General features: G+C 37.4%; 1 protein-coding gene across 3 annotated transcripts in view; it reads left to right on the top strand.

Annotated features, from left to right (window-relative positions):
* ATR (ATR serine/threonine kinase) overlaps positions 1-16,705 on the top strand; it is a 127,008-nt gene extending 110,303 nt beyond the window's left edge. Inside the window, exons 41-48 of one of the 3 annotated variants that reach the window (XR_004058597.1) lie at positions 616-759; positions 4,041-4,191; positions 6,789-6,945; positions 7,062-7,215; positions 8,412-8,563; positions 12,454-12,559; positions 14,670-14,998; positions 16,340-16,464. Coding sequence is in view for 2 of the 3 variants with exons in the window: in XM_030934863.1 (XP_030790723.1) it covers positions 616-759; positions 4,041-4,191; positions 6,789-6,945; positions 7,062-7,215; positions 8,412-8,563; positions 12,454-12,559; positions 16,340-16,513 (1,038 nt within the window). In the remaining variant the exon portion in view is untranslated. Of the gene's footprint in view, positions 1-615; positions 760-4,040; positions 4,192-6,788; positions 6,946-7,061; positions 7,216-8,411; positions 8,564-12,453; positions 12,560-14,669; positions 14,999-16,339 lie in introns of all 3 variants that reach the window. The other 2 variants (XM_030934863.1, XM_030934857.1) reach the window with 2 other exon arrangements.
* Positions 16,706-17,265: the final 560 nt, after the last annotated feature.

Here is a 17,265-nt window from a genome sequence, read left to right as displayed (position 1 = left end):
CATTTTGACTGCTTTGAAGGGGGCTGTCTGGATTTGAATATGTAAGTACTTGTATTGGCGATGAAGTAATCTTTTTTTTTTTTTTTTTTTTTTTTTTTGAGACGGAGTCTCGCTCTGTCGCCCGGCCTGGAGTGCAGTGGCCGGATCTCAGCTCACTGCAAGCTCCGCCTCCCGGGTTGACGCCATTCTCCTGCCTCAGCCTCCCGAGTAGCTGGGACTACAGGCGCCAGCCACCTCGCCCGGCTAGCTTTTTGTATTTTTTAGTAGAGACGGGGTTTCACCGTGTTAGCCAGGATGGTCTCGAACTCCTGACCTCGTGATTCGCCCGTCTCGGCCTCCCAAAGTGCTGGGATTACAGGCTTGAGCCACCGCGCCCGGCCGATGAAGTAATCTTTTTATGTCGTAGCTATTTTTAATGGGTGAAAATGTTTCTGTTCATAGACAGTCATTCTTTTCATAGGTCATAGATAATTAAAATTAAAAAATTTTAAAATACAAATTCACTACATAATATAGCTTGTAATTTTTTTTTTAACGTAACTCAAGGTTTATAATATATAGACATTTACACAGAAATTTTTGGCCCTAATTCATATATAATTCATTATCTTTTAGGTGGAAATTCTTGCTTCTCTTCAGAAACCAAAGAAGATTTCTTTAAAAGGGTCAGATGGAAAGTTCTACATCATGATGTGTAAGCCAAAAGATGACCTGAGAAAGGATTGTAGACTAATGGAATTCAATTCCTTGATTAATAAGGTTTGGAAATAGTTTGCTTTTATTTTATTTATTTATTTTTTATTTTTAAAAAATTTGACTATTATAAAACCAGAATGCTTTTATTTCAGAGTTGCTATAATTACTATGAATCTGATATAGGCATTTTAGTATACAAACGGATCACTCTTAAAAAGCAAGAATGAAATATACTGTCTTTTTCATTTTCACTTAATTTTTTTATTGAGATAAAATGTACATGCATAAAACTTAACATTTAACAGTTTTTGAAGTATATCATTCAGTGGCATTAAGTACATTCACATTGTTACACAATCATCACCACCATACCTCTCCAAAACTTTTTTCATCTTCCCAAATTGGAACTCTGTATCTATTAAACAATAACTTCCCATTTCCCTTCCCCTCAGCCTTCAGCAGCCACCATTTACTTTGTCTCCATGAACTTAACCATTTGAGGTACTTCATATAAGTGCAGTATTTCTCCTTTTATGACTGGCTTAAATCACTTGGCATTATTCAAAGTTCATTCATTTTATAGCAAGTGTCAGAATTTTCTCCCTCTAAAAGCCGAATAATAGTCTAATGTTTTCCATCCACATTTTATTTATCTATTTATCCAATGATGGACATTTGGAAGCTTCTACCTTTTGCCTGTTAATATATTTATCAAAAGATAAATAGGCTGGGTGCAGTGGCTCAGACTTGTAATCCTAACACTTTCGGAGGCCCAGGAAAGAGGACCACTTGAGGCCAAGAGTTTGAGACCAGCCTGGCCTATATAGTGAAACCCTGTCTCTACAAAAAATAAAAAAAAATTAGCCAGGCATGTGTCTGTAGTCCTAGCTACTCAGGAGGCTGAAGCAGGAGTATCGTTTGAGCCCAGGAGTTTGAGGCTACAGTGAGCTATGATCATGCCACTGCACTCTAGCCCAGATGACAGAGCCAAGACCCTGGATCTTAAAAATAAATAAATAGATAAATAAAAGGTAATCATTAGCATTTTTTCAGTTCTATTGGTATTTGATTTCTATCTCAAAGATGATATGAGGAATCTTATTAAAGGGTTATTATAAATGTATGGTTTTATGTATTTTGAATTATTCTGTAACCAGGTATTTGTAAATGCATAGCGTATGTTTTTTCTATTGGTAAAAATTGATCCATACTGTGGAAAGATGAAACTTCATTATTTTTCTAAAAGCTTTTTCTCCTTTCTTCTCATTGCCTTCCCGCATTTTAAAGTCATAGATCTTTAGCATAGAAAAGATGTAGCACTAGATGAGTTTTTTAAAAAAGAACAATTATCGTCTGCTTGGTTTAACCAAAAGTAACTTAAAAATTAATACCACATTAGCCGGGCGCGGTGGCTCAAGCCTGTAATCCCAGCACTTTGGGAGGCCGAGACGGGCGGATCACGAGGTCAGGAGATCGAGACCATCCTGGCTAATACGGTGAAACCCCGTCTCTACTAAAAAATACAAAAAAACAGCCGGGCGACGAGGCGGGCGCCTGTAGTCCCAGCTACTCGGGAGGCTGAGACAGGAGAATGGCGTCAACCCGGGAGGCGGAGCTTGCAGTGAGCTGAGAGCCGGCCACTGCACTCCAGCCTGGGCGGCAGAGCAAGACTCCGTCTCAAAAAAAAAAAAAAAAAAAAAAAAAAAAATTAATACCACATTAAAAACCTATTTCAAAAGCAATATGAAAAGGAGGATTATTTTTTATTTTAACATATTATTTGGGCTGGGTGTGGTGGCTCATGCTTGTAATCCCAGCATTTTGGGAGGCTGAAAAGGGCAAATCACTTGAGGCCAGTAGTTCGAGACCATCCTGGCCAACATGGCGAAAACCTTTTTCTACTAAAAATACAAAAATTAGCCAGGCATGACGGTGTACGCCTGTATTCCCAGCTACTTGGGAGGCTGAGGCATGAGAATTGGTTGAGCCTGGGAGGCGGAGGTTGCAATGAGCCCAGATCGTGCCACTGCACTCCAGCCTGGGTGACAGAGTGAGATTCTGTCTCAACAACAACAAAAAAGTATTGTTTGTTAAAATGGTATCTTAATTCACTAACTACTGAACCATTAGTATGTTCTCTCCAAAGCTCCCTGAGTGTTTTTCTGAGTATCAGATTTACTTGAGTATCAAGTGGCCTGGCTTTAGTTTACAAATTTACATTAATCGGCTTTGTTACTTTAATTATTTTGTTACATTTTCCTTCATGAACATGGTAAGATAAAATAGCCTGATTGTAAAAAACTATGTTAGTTTTGGAGGCCACACAGTGATCTTTATATGAGATTCTATGGCCATATTGTTTTCCTGGTAGTTATGGAACCTATTTCCTAAAGTGTAAAATGTATTTTTGGTCAGGGATTGTGCTTTTGAATTGAGCAGGTTATAATTATAGATGTGTGCTTACTTCATACAGGTCTAGAATCAAACGTAATACTGTTTATTTTTACCTGATATATCAGGATCAATCAGATGAAATATGTAAGCCTTTCTTCTGCTAAGGGATAGCTTTTGAAATAAGGTTGTGATAAACCACAAGAGAAGCAATACATTTTGAGGATGTCATAGAACTTATGCTCTATTGTTTATGTATTTTAGAAATAATTAAAATTGGCCAGGCGTGGTGGCTCACACCTGTAATCCCAGCACTTTGGGAGGCTGAGGCGGGCGGATCATGAGGTCAGGAGATCGAGACCATCCTGGCTAACACGGTGAAACCCCGTCTCTACTAAAAATACAAAAAATTAGCTGGGCGTGGTGGCAGGCGCCTGTAGTCCCAGCTACTCAGGAGGCTGAGGCAGGAGAATGGCGAGAACCCAGGAGGCGGAGCTTGCAGTGAGCCGAGATCGTGCCACCCTGGGTGACAGAGCAAGACTCCCTCTCAAAAAAAAAAAAAAAAAGAAATAATTAAAATTAAATAGCAGTCTCTGTGCCTAAAGACTTAATGTTTCAGTAATACCTCTAAAGCAATAGAAAATAAAACAGCAGTATTTTGTCATTGTTAAATATACAACTTAAATATTTTAAACACAATATTCTTATCACATTAATAGTGAATAATTAAAAAGAAGGACCTACCCAGGACATTTTTAATAATTTGTAAATAGAGATACTGTCCCAGTAGTTTCCTTCCCTACCATTCAGAAGAATTACTGATGTATACCACATAGTAAGCCTTCATCGACATTCTTTTGTTATGAAATGAACAATCTTTAGATATATTTGATATAATGTTTAGAAATTTTGAGTTCTATCTTGTTTTTAAATTTATGTGTATTTTTTAACAGTGCTTAAGAAAAGATGCAGAGTCTCGTAGAAGAGAACTTCATATTCGAACATATGCAGTTATTCCACTGAATGATGAATGTGGGATTATTGAATGGGTGAACAACACTGCTGGTTTGAGACCTATTCTGACCAAACTATATAAGGAAAAGGGTACTAAAATTAATTCTTATAAGTATACAGTGTGGGTATAATAGCTACTAAGTCATATAATATGGGTATATTGGTATTAATATATGTTAGCCTATGTTTTTTGATATAAGCCATAGTGAAATTTCTAGATTTTATATACGGAAACACTTAAGTGTTTCCCTCCCTCCCTCCCTCCCTCCCTTCCATTTTGATTCCTTCCCTGTCTTCATCCCAATAGGATTTGAGGTAGCTTACAAAACTATATATGAATATTTGTTTTTCACAGATATTGGTTAACAATTCTGAAACTACTTTATGTATATACAGTACTAGTCTTTAGCAAATAAGTAAATACGTTGTATATAATGAGAGCCAGTTTTCTCATTGTTGGAGAAAGGAAAGAGAGAAGGCTAGAATGAAGTCTTATGTTTTAGATTGGAATAAGAGGCTCCAACTGTCCAAACCTGGGATAATTTGAGCAACAAAATAAATAATGATTGTAAACTATTATAACTCATGGAATAAACAAATAAATATGAGTCCATACTGATATAAATAAATATTTGAGTAAATAAATAGGGAAGTGAAAGAAATAGGAAATAAGGAATTTCTTCCTTATATTCTAATAGAATTTCAATGAATAAATGTAGAAAGGATGATGGAAATAGGAAATCACCAATTAGCAAACACTATAGTAATACTTATTGTAGGCAGTGATTATTAATGAATGCTAAAATTAATAGGCAAAGATGAGAAACAGGTTATTTGAAGAATCTTGAAGTATCTCCCTATCAGATACTTATCAATTATAAAGGGAAAAGTATAGTAACTTTACAGTAGAGAAACAAAAATATAACTGGTCCAAACTCCTTACAAATGTCAAAGTAATGAAAGACAAAGAAAGAGATTTCCCAGATTTGATGACATTAAGGAGTTTGATAACAACTAAATGTAATGTGTAATCCTGGATTGGATCCTGACCCCCAAACAAAGTGTGTTAGTGGGACAGCTGGTGAAATTTGAATAAAGTCAGAAGTTTGGTTAATAATACCGTAACAATAAGAATTTCCTGATTTGAATAATTGTACTATTGTTATGCAAGAATGAACATTAAGGAAAGCTGGGTGAAGAATATGTGGGAACTCCATATCGATGATGTAACTTTTTGTAACATCTAAACTTATTTTAAAATAAGATGTTTTTAAAGTGCATATGGTATAACTCATTAAAAATGAATAGATCAAGTTATCAAAGTGAAGTAGAAAATAAGTGTATGTTTTCATACATAATTTGTATGGTATTTGCCGTAACAAATTACTGCAAACTAGGCGATTTTAAACAGTAGAAATTTATCTTCTCATGGTTCTGGAGGCTAAAGATACAATATCAAGATGTCATTAGAACCATGATCTCTCTGAAGGCTAATGTTCCTTGCCTTTCTTTTAACCTTCTGGTGTTCTGTGGCTTCTGGATGTATTGTACCACATTGCCTTTATTGTTACATAGCATTGTCTCTATGTCTCTGTGTCTCCATTTTCTCACAAGAACACCAGTCATTGGATTATTGAATTAAGGGCCCACCTTAATGACTTTGTCTTAACAACATTACATCTGCAAAGATCCTGTTTCTGAATAAGCTCACATTCCTGGGTACCAAGAATTAGGATTTCAGCATATTTTTTGAGAGATAAAGTTCAATTTATAACATTAAGTAATACTGTTAAATTACTATATATATAATGGGTATTATGCCAAGTATGTTAGATACATTATTTTATTTATTATTAACACGCCTGATTATCCCTATTTTATGGACAGTGCCAGAGAACTTACGTAACTTGTCTGAGTTCACAGTTGCAAAACTGAAACTCAAAGACACTTGAGTCAGAGTTCAAAGAACTTGCTTTGAGTCAGAGTTCAAAGAACTTGCTGTTGACTATTTTATGTATAAATATGAAATATTGTATATGTCTGAGTTTGGATTTGAAAATATATTTTTTCTTTGATAATTTGTGTCAGTGTAAAAATATATGTATATATACATATATATTGATATGTACATATATATGCAAAATAAGCTCATTCATATGAGACTTAATTCTGAGTCTTGTATTCTGCAACTATTTGATTTCATAACACTGGTTTTAACTGACATTAATTTGCATCAATAAGAGGCTTCACTTGGGTAACTACAGTGGTCCCCCCTTATCTGGGGGACTGCTTCCAGAATACCCTCACATATCAAAATCCACACATACTCAAGTCTCACAGTCAGCCCTGCAGAACCTGCATGTATGAAAAGTCAGCCCTCAGTATATAATGATTTTGCATCCCATGTTTTTGATCCATGTTTGGTTGAAAAATATCACATGTAAGTGGACCCACACAGTTCAAACTCACATTGTTCAAGGGTCATCTGTATCAAGGGAAGATAATGTGGTTTATTATTTTATTATATGATCAGTAACTTTATGCTTAATTGAAAATTTTTCATTTGTGCTTGTTTTTCAATAACAATTTGAATAAAAGTAGGTGTTTCCTGTCCAATTTTAACAAAAAAACTTTGCCCCTTTTTTCATTTGGCTGATGTGATTATCGTATATCACTCTTCCTCACAGGAGTGTATATGACAGGAAAAGAACTTCGCCAGTGTATGCTACCAAAGTCAGCAGCTTTATCTGAAAAACTCAAAGTATTCCGAGAATTTCTCCTGCCCAGGCATCCTCCTATTTTTCATGAGTGGTTTCTGAGAACATTCCCTGATCCTACATCATGGTAAGTTACCAAGAATATTATATGTTGTTATGGTTGAATGTTTATTTTTAATATTTTAGATTTATATTCGCCTCATATGGTATATGGATATTTCATAGGCATTGTGTTTCTTTTAGGTACAGTAGTAGATCAGCATACTGCCGTTCCACTGCAGTAATGTCAATGGTTGGTTATATTCTGGGGCTTGGAGACCGTCACGGTGAAAATATTCTCTTTGATTCTTTGACTGGTGAATGCGTACATGTAGATTTCAACTGTCTTTTCAATAAGGTATGTGATGTGAGTTACTCTCACTAATTGTATGTTTTCCCCCAATTTCCTTTTCTCAATAACTGTTCTTCCTTGACATACCTGTTGGTAGCAGTTATACTCACAGTTGAGTTATATTGATAATTTGTTGACTAGTTTTCATCAGTGGATCATGTAGTAATGCATATTAGGATGGAGAGAACTTAGAAGAGTGATACTGTACAGCTAGTACTGAATTTGAAGTCCAAGAACATAGGTTTAGGTTCTGACTCAGTTATTAGTTATGTGAATATGGGCAGATCAGTTCATTTTACTGAGACTCAGTTTTAGAGAGACAGAGTAGTTTAATATGATAGTTTCCATTCTAGCAACATATCAGAATTATCCAATAATTTAAAAAAAATTTATAGATACCCAGGAGATTCAGATTCTGTAGATCCAAAGTGGGGCCTGGGAATAAATTGAGGCAATTGGACCCATCTTTAAGGCCCCCTACAATTTTCTAGTATTAGAATCCTGCAGGGCAGACTGGTAGGTTAGCGCACTATTTTCTTCACCTCCATCATCTACAGGTTGCGTTGTGCTGTCACAAGAAACCAAGAAAGATCATAGATCCAACTGAGAACAAATCAGAGATAAAACACTGGCATGGGTTAAACCATACAAGAGAGGAATTTAGGGTAACTGATTGGAGGGATGAAAGGTCCCTAGAAAAGGCAGATTAGAGGACAGCAGAAAATGAACAACTGGACTTCATTATATGACACATTTTATTTCCTTTATGAGGGAATGTGAGCATCTGACCCTTGGCTGCTTCTCATCTCTTGTTTTAAGATGAAAGTGTTAAAGAAAAATAGAAATAGATGAGAATATTTGTATTTCATATTATTCAAGAAAGACAAAGAAAATATGAGACTAAATATTGAATGCATAAACTTTTTCTGTAATACTGTTTATTCACTGTACTAAACTCAGTGAAAGGTAAGTCCACTTATCTCCTAGATCTTATCCAAAATCAAGTATGGTTTCAGTTCTATAAAAGCAAAGGCAGAGAGCTACATGGCTCCTTCATGTTACAACCCTCTAATGTAATTACAACATAAATATTTTGAAGGTATTTTTGCTCTTTGTTGAAAGAATCTGGACATGAAGTTCTCTGAGTAAAGATTTTTAAATTCTAACATTGTTAGTTTGTAACAAAATGTATTGTTTCTAAGGGAGAAACCTTTGAAGTTCCAGAAATTGTACCATTTCGCCTGACTCATAATATGGTTAATGGAATGGGTCCTATGGGAACAGAGGGTCTTTTTCGAAGAGCATGTGAAGTTACAATGAGGCTTATGCGTGATCAGCGAGAGCCTTTAATGAGGTAATCATCTATACTTTGTACATAATTTAACAGTAACCTTGAATATAATTATTGGCCCCTACATATGTTTGTTTTTATATGGGAACCACTTTGCACTGACTGAAATAGTTTTTTTAAATAATAGCTTTATGCAGATATAATTTACATACCATAAATTCACCCCTTTAAAGGTACATAATTAAGTGGTTTTTAGTATAGTCACAAGATTGTGCAACCATTACCACTATCTAATTTTAAAACATTTTCATCAGCCCAAAAAGAAATTCCACAGGCATTAGCAGTCACTCCTGATTCCTTCGCCCTCCCACCCCTGCTGTCTACTTGTAACCACTCATTTATAATATTTTCTATCTCTATGGATTTACCTGTTCAGGACATTTCATATAAATGGAATCATCTAATATGTGGCCTTTCATGTTTGTCTTCTTTCACTTAACGTAGTATTTTCAGTGTTCATCATGTATCAGTATTTCATTGTTTTTTATTGCCAAATGGTATCCTGTTATATGGATATACTACATTTTCTTTTTCTGTTCATCAGTTAAGAGACATTTGGATTGTTTCCACCTTTTTTGTATTATAAATAGTTTGGCTGTGAACATTGTGCACAAGTTTTAGGTGGACATATGTTTTCGGTTCTTGTGTGTATACCTGGGAGTGGAATTGCTGGGTCATATGTTAAATGCTATACTTAACGTTTTGAAGAACTCTCAAATCATTTTCCAAAGCAGCTGTAACAATATATAATCCCACTAGTAATGTATGTGGGTTTCAATTTCTCTACATCTTTTTTAACACTGGTTATTGTCTGCCTTTTTTATTTTACCCATCCTAGGGATGTGAAGTATCTCATTGTGGTTTTAATTTGCATTTCCCTAATGACCAGTGATGGTGCGCATCTTTTCATGTGTTTGTTGGCCATTTGTAGATCATCTTTGGACAAATGTCTGTTGAAATCCTTGGCCCACTTTTAAATTGGGTTGTCTTTTTATTCTTTTTTTTTTTTTTCCTTTGAGACAGGGTTTCGCTGTCACCCAGTCTGGAGTGCAGTGGCATGATCTCAGTTCACTGCAACATCTGCCTCCTGGGTTCAAACGATTCTCGTGCCTCAGCTTCCTAAGTAGCTGGGACAGCATGTGCGCATGAGCCACCATGTCTGGCTAATTCTTGCGTTTTTAGTAGAGTTTGGGTTTTACCATGTTGGCCAGGCTGGTCTTAAACTCCTGACCTCAAGTGATCCTCCTGCCTTGGCCTCCCAAAGTGCTGGGATTACAGGCATGAGCCACCATGCCTGGCCTATTCTTGAGGTGAAGAGTTTGTTTGTTTGTTTGAGACAGTCACCCAGGCTGGAGTGCAGTAACATGATCTCCACTCACCACAACCTCCGCTTCCTGGGTTCAAGCGATTTCCCTGCCTCAGCCTCCCCAGCAGAGAAGGGGTTTTGCCATGTTGCCCAAATGGGTCTCGAACTCGTAAGCTCAAGCCATCCACCCGCCTCAGCCTCCCAAAGTGCTGGGATTACAGGCATGAGCCACCCTGCCCAGCCAAGTTGCAAGAGTTCTTTACACATTTTGGATACAAGGCCTTTATAAGATACGATTTTCAGGCCGGGCACGGTGGCTCAAGCCTGTAATCCCAGCACTTTGGGAGGCCGAGACGGGCGGATCACGAGGTCAGGAGATCGAGACCATCCTGGCTAACACGGTGAAACCCCGTCTCTACTAAAAATACAAAAACTAGCCGGGCGAGGTGGCGGGCGCCTGTAGTCCCAGCTACTCGGGAGGCTGAGGCAGGAGAATGGCGTGAACCCGGGAGGTGGAGCTTGCAGTGAGCTGAGATCTGGCCACTGCACTCCAGTCCAGGCGACAGAGCGAGACTCCGCCTCAAAAAAAAAAAAAAAAAAAAAGATACGATTTTCAAATATTTTCTTCCATCTGTGGGTTGTCTCTTCACTTTCTTTGATGATGGCCTTTGAAACATAAAAGTTTTAAATTTTGATGCAGTCTAATTTGTTTTTTTTTCTTCTGGTTATTTTTGGTGTTTCTGGTGTCGTATCTAAGAAACGATTCCCTAATCCAAAGTCATGAAGATTTATACCCATGTGTTCTTCTAAGTATTTTTGACTTTTAGCTCTGCTATTTAGAACTTTTATCTGTCTTCAGTTATTTTGTACATATGGTGTAAGGTAGGGGTCCATCTTCATTTTTTTTTTTTTTTTTTTTGCACGTGCATATCCATTTGTCCTAGCACCGTTTTTTGAAAAGAACATTTTCCCCCTCATTTAATTATCTTGGCTTTTTTGTTGAAATGGTCAATTGATTTTCAGCCATATTCTATTAATCTATATGCCTAACACCACAGTATTTTGATTATTGTACCTTTGTCGTAAATTTTGAAATCAGAAAGTGTGAGTGCTCCAACTTTGCTTTTTTTCCCCCCAAGATCATTTAGCTATTATGGGTCCCTTATATTTCCATATTAATTTTAAAATCAGTTTGGATTTTGATAGGAATGACATTGAATTTGTAAATCAATTAGGGAGTATTGCTGTCTTAACCATACTAAGTCTTCTGATCCGTGAACATGGAAGGTTTTTCCATTTATTTGAATTTTATTTTTTTCATCAATGTTTTGTGGTTTTTAGGGTCAAGTCTTACATTCAACTTTTTAAAATTGTATTCCTAAGTATTGTATTCCTTTTGGTTTTATTCTAAATGGAATCTTTCTTAATTTCATTTTTGGATTGTTCATTGCTAGTGTATAGATATATTGATATTTATATATTGATATTGTATCTTACAATCTGCTGAATTCAAGTATTAGTTCTAATAATTATTTTTGTGACTTCCTTAAGATTTTCTCTCCGCAACATGTCATCTGCAGATATAGTTTTCCTTCTTCCTTTCTAATATCAATGCCTTTTATTTCTTTTTCTTGCCTACTTGCCCTAGCTAAATCAATGTCGAATAGACATGCTAGAAGTGGACATCCTTGTCTTGTTCCTGATCTTAGGGGTAGAGCAGTCAGTCTTTGACCTTTAAGTATGAAGTTAGCTGTGGGAAACAGATTGTTTGAAAGGACTTTTAAAGCTTATTTATTCACCTTCATTATTTAAAAGCTGTCTATCAGACATTATGGTAGAATACTGGTTAGTTGGACATATGCAAAAGCAAATTCTCTGAAATAGGAAGTATATCATAACTAGTTAGAGGTTTATTGCAGTAACCCAGGAAAGGATGATGGTGTACTGGATAGTGTCACGGCAGTAGAGACAGAGATAAGTGAAGAGATTCCAAAGAGATTTAGGAGGTGTAATTGCATGTTAGAGGAAGACGGGGCAAGGATGATTCCTAGATTTTTGTCTGGGTGGATGATGATTTGGGGAATACGGAGAAATAGTTGGGAAAAGGTAATGAATTTTATTTTGGAGATACTGAGTTTGAGGTGCTTGGAACATATCCAACTGGGTATTTCCCATAGGTAATTGGATATGATGTTTAGAGTGCAGAAAAAAGGTCTGGGCTAGGTCTCTATGGTAGCTATAGATGTTTTATGGTTATTGAAGACATGGTAAGGGATAAAATTCCTTCATTCAACATATAGACATTTACCAGTTCACAGTATACACTTAGAGATGGCACATAGAATTCATCTTACTCTATTCTCGGAAACACCTCTGACTCTCCTCTATCTTGCCTTTTTTCCTGCCTTCCCTTCTCTTACCCTCCCCTCACACCAAAACAGAAATTTCACATAACTTAATGAAGAGGTAGTAATGTGTATTATAAGAGTATTACCATTAGCTTCTTATCCTTCACTTAAATATTGATGTTAGCAAGATTTATTCATGCAAAGGTAACATCGTACCACAATATTTGTTTCAATTTTAGTGTCTTAAAGACTTTTCTACATGATCCTCTTGTGGAGTGGAGTAAACCAGTGAAAGGGCATTCCAAAGCATCACTGAATGAAACTGGAGAAGTTGTCAACGAAAAGGTTAGTAGAAGGTATAGCTTGATATGGGCTGTAGTCCTCATCTCTACAAATGAACTTGATATGCAGCTATAGTTCTCATCTCTATGCATGAGAACTGCTTGGAAATACTGTTAGTGACTATTAATTACTCTGAAATCTAGTTCTCTAGTATCACAATGTCGTAAGTTTTCTTTTTGTCACTAATGTTAACAGTATTCTCATTTGTATAATAAAACTGTTCATGGGACACTTGTTTAACCATAGACAATTCACAGTTATGAGATACAGTAGGAAAAACTTAAGTACAAATTGCCTGAACTTACAGAACAACAGGTCTGAGCTTTAATATCATACGAGTATGTCACAAGCTATGTTAACAAATGCAGCAATTCACTTCTTACTTACTTGAAGCTGCAAAGTTTGCAGATAGTTTTGTTGTTGTTGTTGTTGAGACAAAGTCTTGCTCTGTCATCCAGGCTGGAGCACAGTGGCACGATCTTGGCTCACTGCAACCTCTGCCTCCCCTGTTGAAGCAGTTATCCTGCCTTAGCCTCCCAAATAGCTGGATTACAAGCATGCACCACCACAGCCAGCTAATTATTATATTTTTAGTAGAGATGGGTTTCACTATGTTGGCTAGGCTGGTCTTGAACCCCTGTTCTCAAGTGATCCACCCACCTCAGCATCCCAAAATGCAGGGATTATAGGCATAAGACGCTGCACCTAGCTCAGATAGTTGTTTTTAGTAAGTTAGAATAGATTGAGGATTATTTTTGCAGGGGAGGCCACTCTTACATCTTTAATAAGTCTTGGCCGGGCGCGGTGGCTCAAGCTTGTAATCCCAGCACTTTGGGAGGCCGAGACGGGCGGATCACGAGGTCAGGAGACCGAGACCATCCTGGCTAACATGGTGAAACCCCATCTCTACTAAAAAAAATACAAAAAGTAGCCGGGCGAGGTGTCGGGCGCCTGTAGTCCCAGCCACTCGGGAGGCTGAGGCAGGAGAATGGCGTAAACACGGGAGGCGGAGCTTGCAGTGAGCTGAGGTCCGGCCACTGCACTCCAGCCTGGGCGACAGAGCGAGACTCCGTCTCAGAAAAAAAAAAAAAGTCTTGTATAGGCTTACTAAATACAATGAATTATACCAACTATACCCTAATAAAGATTAAAAATTTACATTCCAGGTAACTACCTTAAGAGTTTAAATCCACTTTCATCCTACTGATATAGCTTGAGGAAGGCTAGACCCGTACGCCCCCATCCTTCATGTCATCCTTAACCCTTTGTCTTGAGAAAGGAGGTTTAGCTGCTTCTTTAGTTCTTCAATTTCTTTTTCTTGCTCTATTATCTTCATCTGTAGGGTGAGATTAGTATTTCCAGAATTTTGGAAAAGTTCACTCTGTAGCAGTTGAAGAGCAGATGGTCTCTGGGACGTGTTCCTTTTCATTAAGTGCTAGATATACTTGGCTTGTACTGGACACCTTTTATTGAGGGATTCCAGTATCTGACCAGTTCTTGAACCTGTTCAAACTTCTGCTTGCTCCATTTCTGTTCTAAACAGCTGAAAGAGCTCTAGCAGAATCACACTCAAGCTGTATACATATCTAACTGGACAAAGCCAGCCCTGGTCTCTACAAATAGTTTTTTTTTAATTAGCCGGACACAGTGGCACACTGCTGTAGTCCCAGCTGCTTGGGAGGCTGAGGTGGGAGGATCACTTGACCCCAGGAGTTGGAGGCTGCTGTGAGCTATGATGACATCACTGCACTCCAGCCTGGGCAAGAGTGAGACCCTTGGCATCATACTCAGATCCTTCCGACTGTTGGGATGAAGCGTACAGAAAAGTGCCCACTCTGGATATATGTGTTGGTGTTCTCTTTCCGTTTCTATTGGTCCAGTCTGTGTTCTTTTGTAAGATGTCTGGGCAAGCCAGACCAAAGTCTCCTATTTTTACTTGCTGATCAGAGCCATGAAGAAAAATATTTCTAGGCTTCAGATCTCTGTTTACAATTCCCATGTTATGTATGTAAAACACACCTTCCACTAATTCTTGAAAATTTTTTGTTGCAACACTAGCCATAAGGACAATCAAACTTATCCACACACTCTTGGCCCTGTTTGTTTCTCTCAGCTAGCCAGTCCCACAGGTGGAGCTTGCACACCTGCATCTGGATGTACAGCATCAGGTGGTACTGCACCTCTATCCCCAACAAGTTGAAGTTTTCTTCGGAAGATTCCTCAGTGGATGTGAAATTCTCCTCTTGGAGGGAATTACAGCTGAGCAGCAGGGGCTGTTCCACAACTGACCTGGTGGACAAACCCGCCAAGCCATATTCCGGGAGCTCCAGGGATGATTCAAATTCACTAGTGTCTCTTAAGATGGAATTGATGGTGTTAGTTCACCAGCTTGTTATTCTGATTTTGAGTGTCAGATTCTCCAAAGGGTTTTTCTTTTCTGAGGTGAGCTTAGTGAAGATAATGGATGAGCTGCTACTTTCACCCTTTTTAACACCATATTGGTATCTGTCCTCTGCTTGGTCGGAGAACACTTCCAGAAATGGCAACTGAATGGAAGCTCTATCTGCTTGTGGTTGGATCGCTTGAACATGTTCTGTCCACGCAGTGTGATAACCGGTGATATTAGGGTGCTGGACTGCCAGCACCTTCATTCCTCGTAGTTCCTTCATGCAATCTTAGTTGCACCCTTAATCAGGATTTTTTAAATTGCATAATACTGACCATCTAATTTATTCCTGACCTTGTATACTCTTCCATATCCACCTTTTCCTAAGATGGCAAGTTTTTCAAATTCATTTAAGTAACATGAAGTTTGTGCTTCAAAGGCTACTTGCCTTGATCTGATTTTCTGGATATGAGAAATAGCCTCACAAGGATCCTCTTTTAGTGGAACTCTCTCTTTAGTGGACTTCATTAAGTGAGTAATAGCTCTGTGGTGATGTAGTCTCAATGAGCTAAACTCGTCACAAGTGAAAGAAGACAGCAGCCCCATTATGATAAAGGTCTGGCAAAGTAACTTAAACACCTGTCTTAAATGAACTGGGTTTGGTTCATGCACATGGCTCAAGTGCTTCACCAAAGAAATAAGCAGGAGCTGGTTTGCAACTGCATAAAGGGAAAGTTGGCTGTTGTAGGGGTTCTTTTAAACACCTGGAGTTCTGCTGGAACATAAGTCATATTTAGAGTCCAGGCTCTTAGCGGAAAAGTTGATGGCAGACAGCACAGCAACAGCCCCCATCCCGTGGCCCTCCTCTTTGCACTCATGGGCTGCAGCCCAGCCCACCGGCCCACCCAGCAGCACCTCCAAGAATTATTCTTATAATAATGTTATTCTTCCTTTTGCATTCAGATATGCTTAAGAAATTGTACAGTTCCAAGTAGCTCACTTAGAACACCCATTTGTGTGTACTAACATCATGTAAATATTAGGCAGTAGATCATTGTTATTCAAATATTCATTCAAATGTTTAAGTACTAAACACTTCCAAAGCAGATTTAAAAAATTATTTTTCTAGAATTGTAATGTGTAAATAATTCCCTGATATTTCACGTAGTCCAGAAACATGTCCAAGCAGTTGATGTTGAATCAATCTTGCAGGCCTCAAAATCAGTATCACAAGTTAACTGTATTTGTTTAATTGCTTCTTTTCCTGTATTTGCTCTTACAAAAGGGGTATTGGTCAGTAAAATGGTATTAACATTTATTAAATGTCAAAATATAAAGAAAGGTAGTAATTCCGAATTATCAATATCTGTTTTTGGTTTTATATTTCTTCTTTTTAGGCCAAGACCCATGTTCTTGACATTGAGCAGCGACTACAAGGTGTAATCAAGACTCGAAATAGAGTGACAGGACTGCCATTATCTATTGAAGGACATGTGCATTACCTTATACAAGAAGCTACTGATGAAAACTTACTATGCCAGATGTATCTTGGTTGGACCCCATATATGTGAAATGAAATTATGTAAAAGAATATGTTAATAATCTAAAAGTAATGCATTTGGTATGAATCTGTGGTTGTATCTGTTCAATTCTAAAGTACAACATAACTTTATGTTCTCAGAGCAACTGTTATTTCTCTCTGATCATTAATTATATGTAAAATAACATTCAGTTATTAAGAAATAAACTGCTTTCTTAATACATACTGTGCATTATAATTGGAGAAATGGAATATCATGTGTTCTTATGGTCAAAAACTGTATTTGCAAGAAACAAGCAAGCCTAACCTAATTTCATTTTACAACTTCTATTGATTCCCTTTTAAAAGTCCTAGCTATTGTAAGGATTCACTTGAACAAAATTATATGGAATAAATACCGTGGGCAAAGCATTGTGCCAGACTTGTGCATAGAGTTACCCTCTCCTGCCCTCCAGGAACTGACAGTCTAGTAAGAGAGATATATAAATATAAATATAAATAGCACATCATTAAGTTCACTTAATATAACTGTTTTAAAGTGTGATAGGGAAAAACTACAAGCCAAGAAGCGTGAATATGAAAACGAAATAAACATTCTGTAATTTGTATGATGCTGCCATACTGCAGTCCCACAATGCAGAATCCAATGGTCATGAAAGACAGTGATACTTAACATTTCCTGAGATCTTAAAATCCAAAAAGTATTAAATGTTTAAGGTTTTTCTGTAAGTTTTCGTTCAGAAGACTTAAATACAAAGTAACGAGGTTACTACATTCAAATAA

Source organism: Rhinopithecus roxellana, chromosome 1, assembly GCF_007565055.1.
Source record: "Rhinopithecus roxellana isolate Shanxi Qingling chromosome 1, ASM756505v1, whole genome shotgun sequence".
Taxonomy (NCBI): domain Eukaryota; kingdom Metazoa; phylum Chordata; class Mammalia; order Primates; family Cercopithecidae; genus Rhinopithecus; species Rhinopithecus roxellana.
Note: the sequence above shows the minus strand (reverse complement) of the source record. Positions and strands in the feature narration are given on the sequence as shown.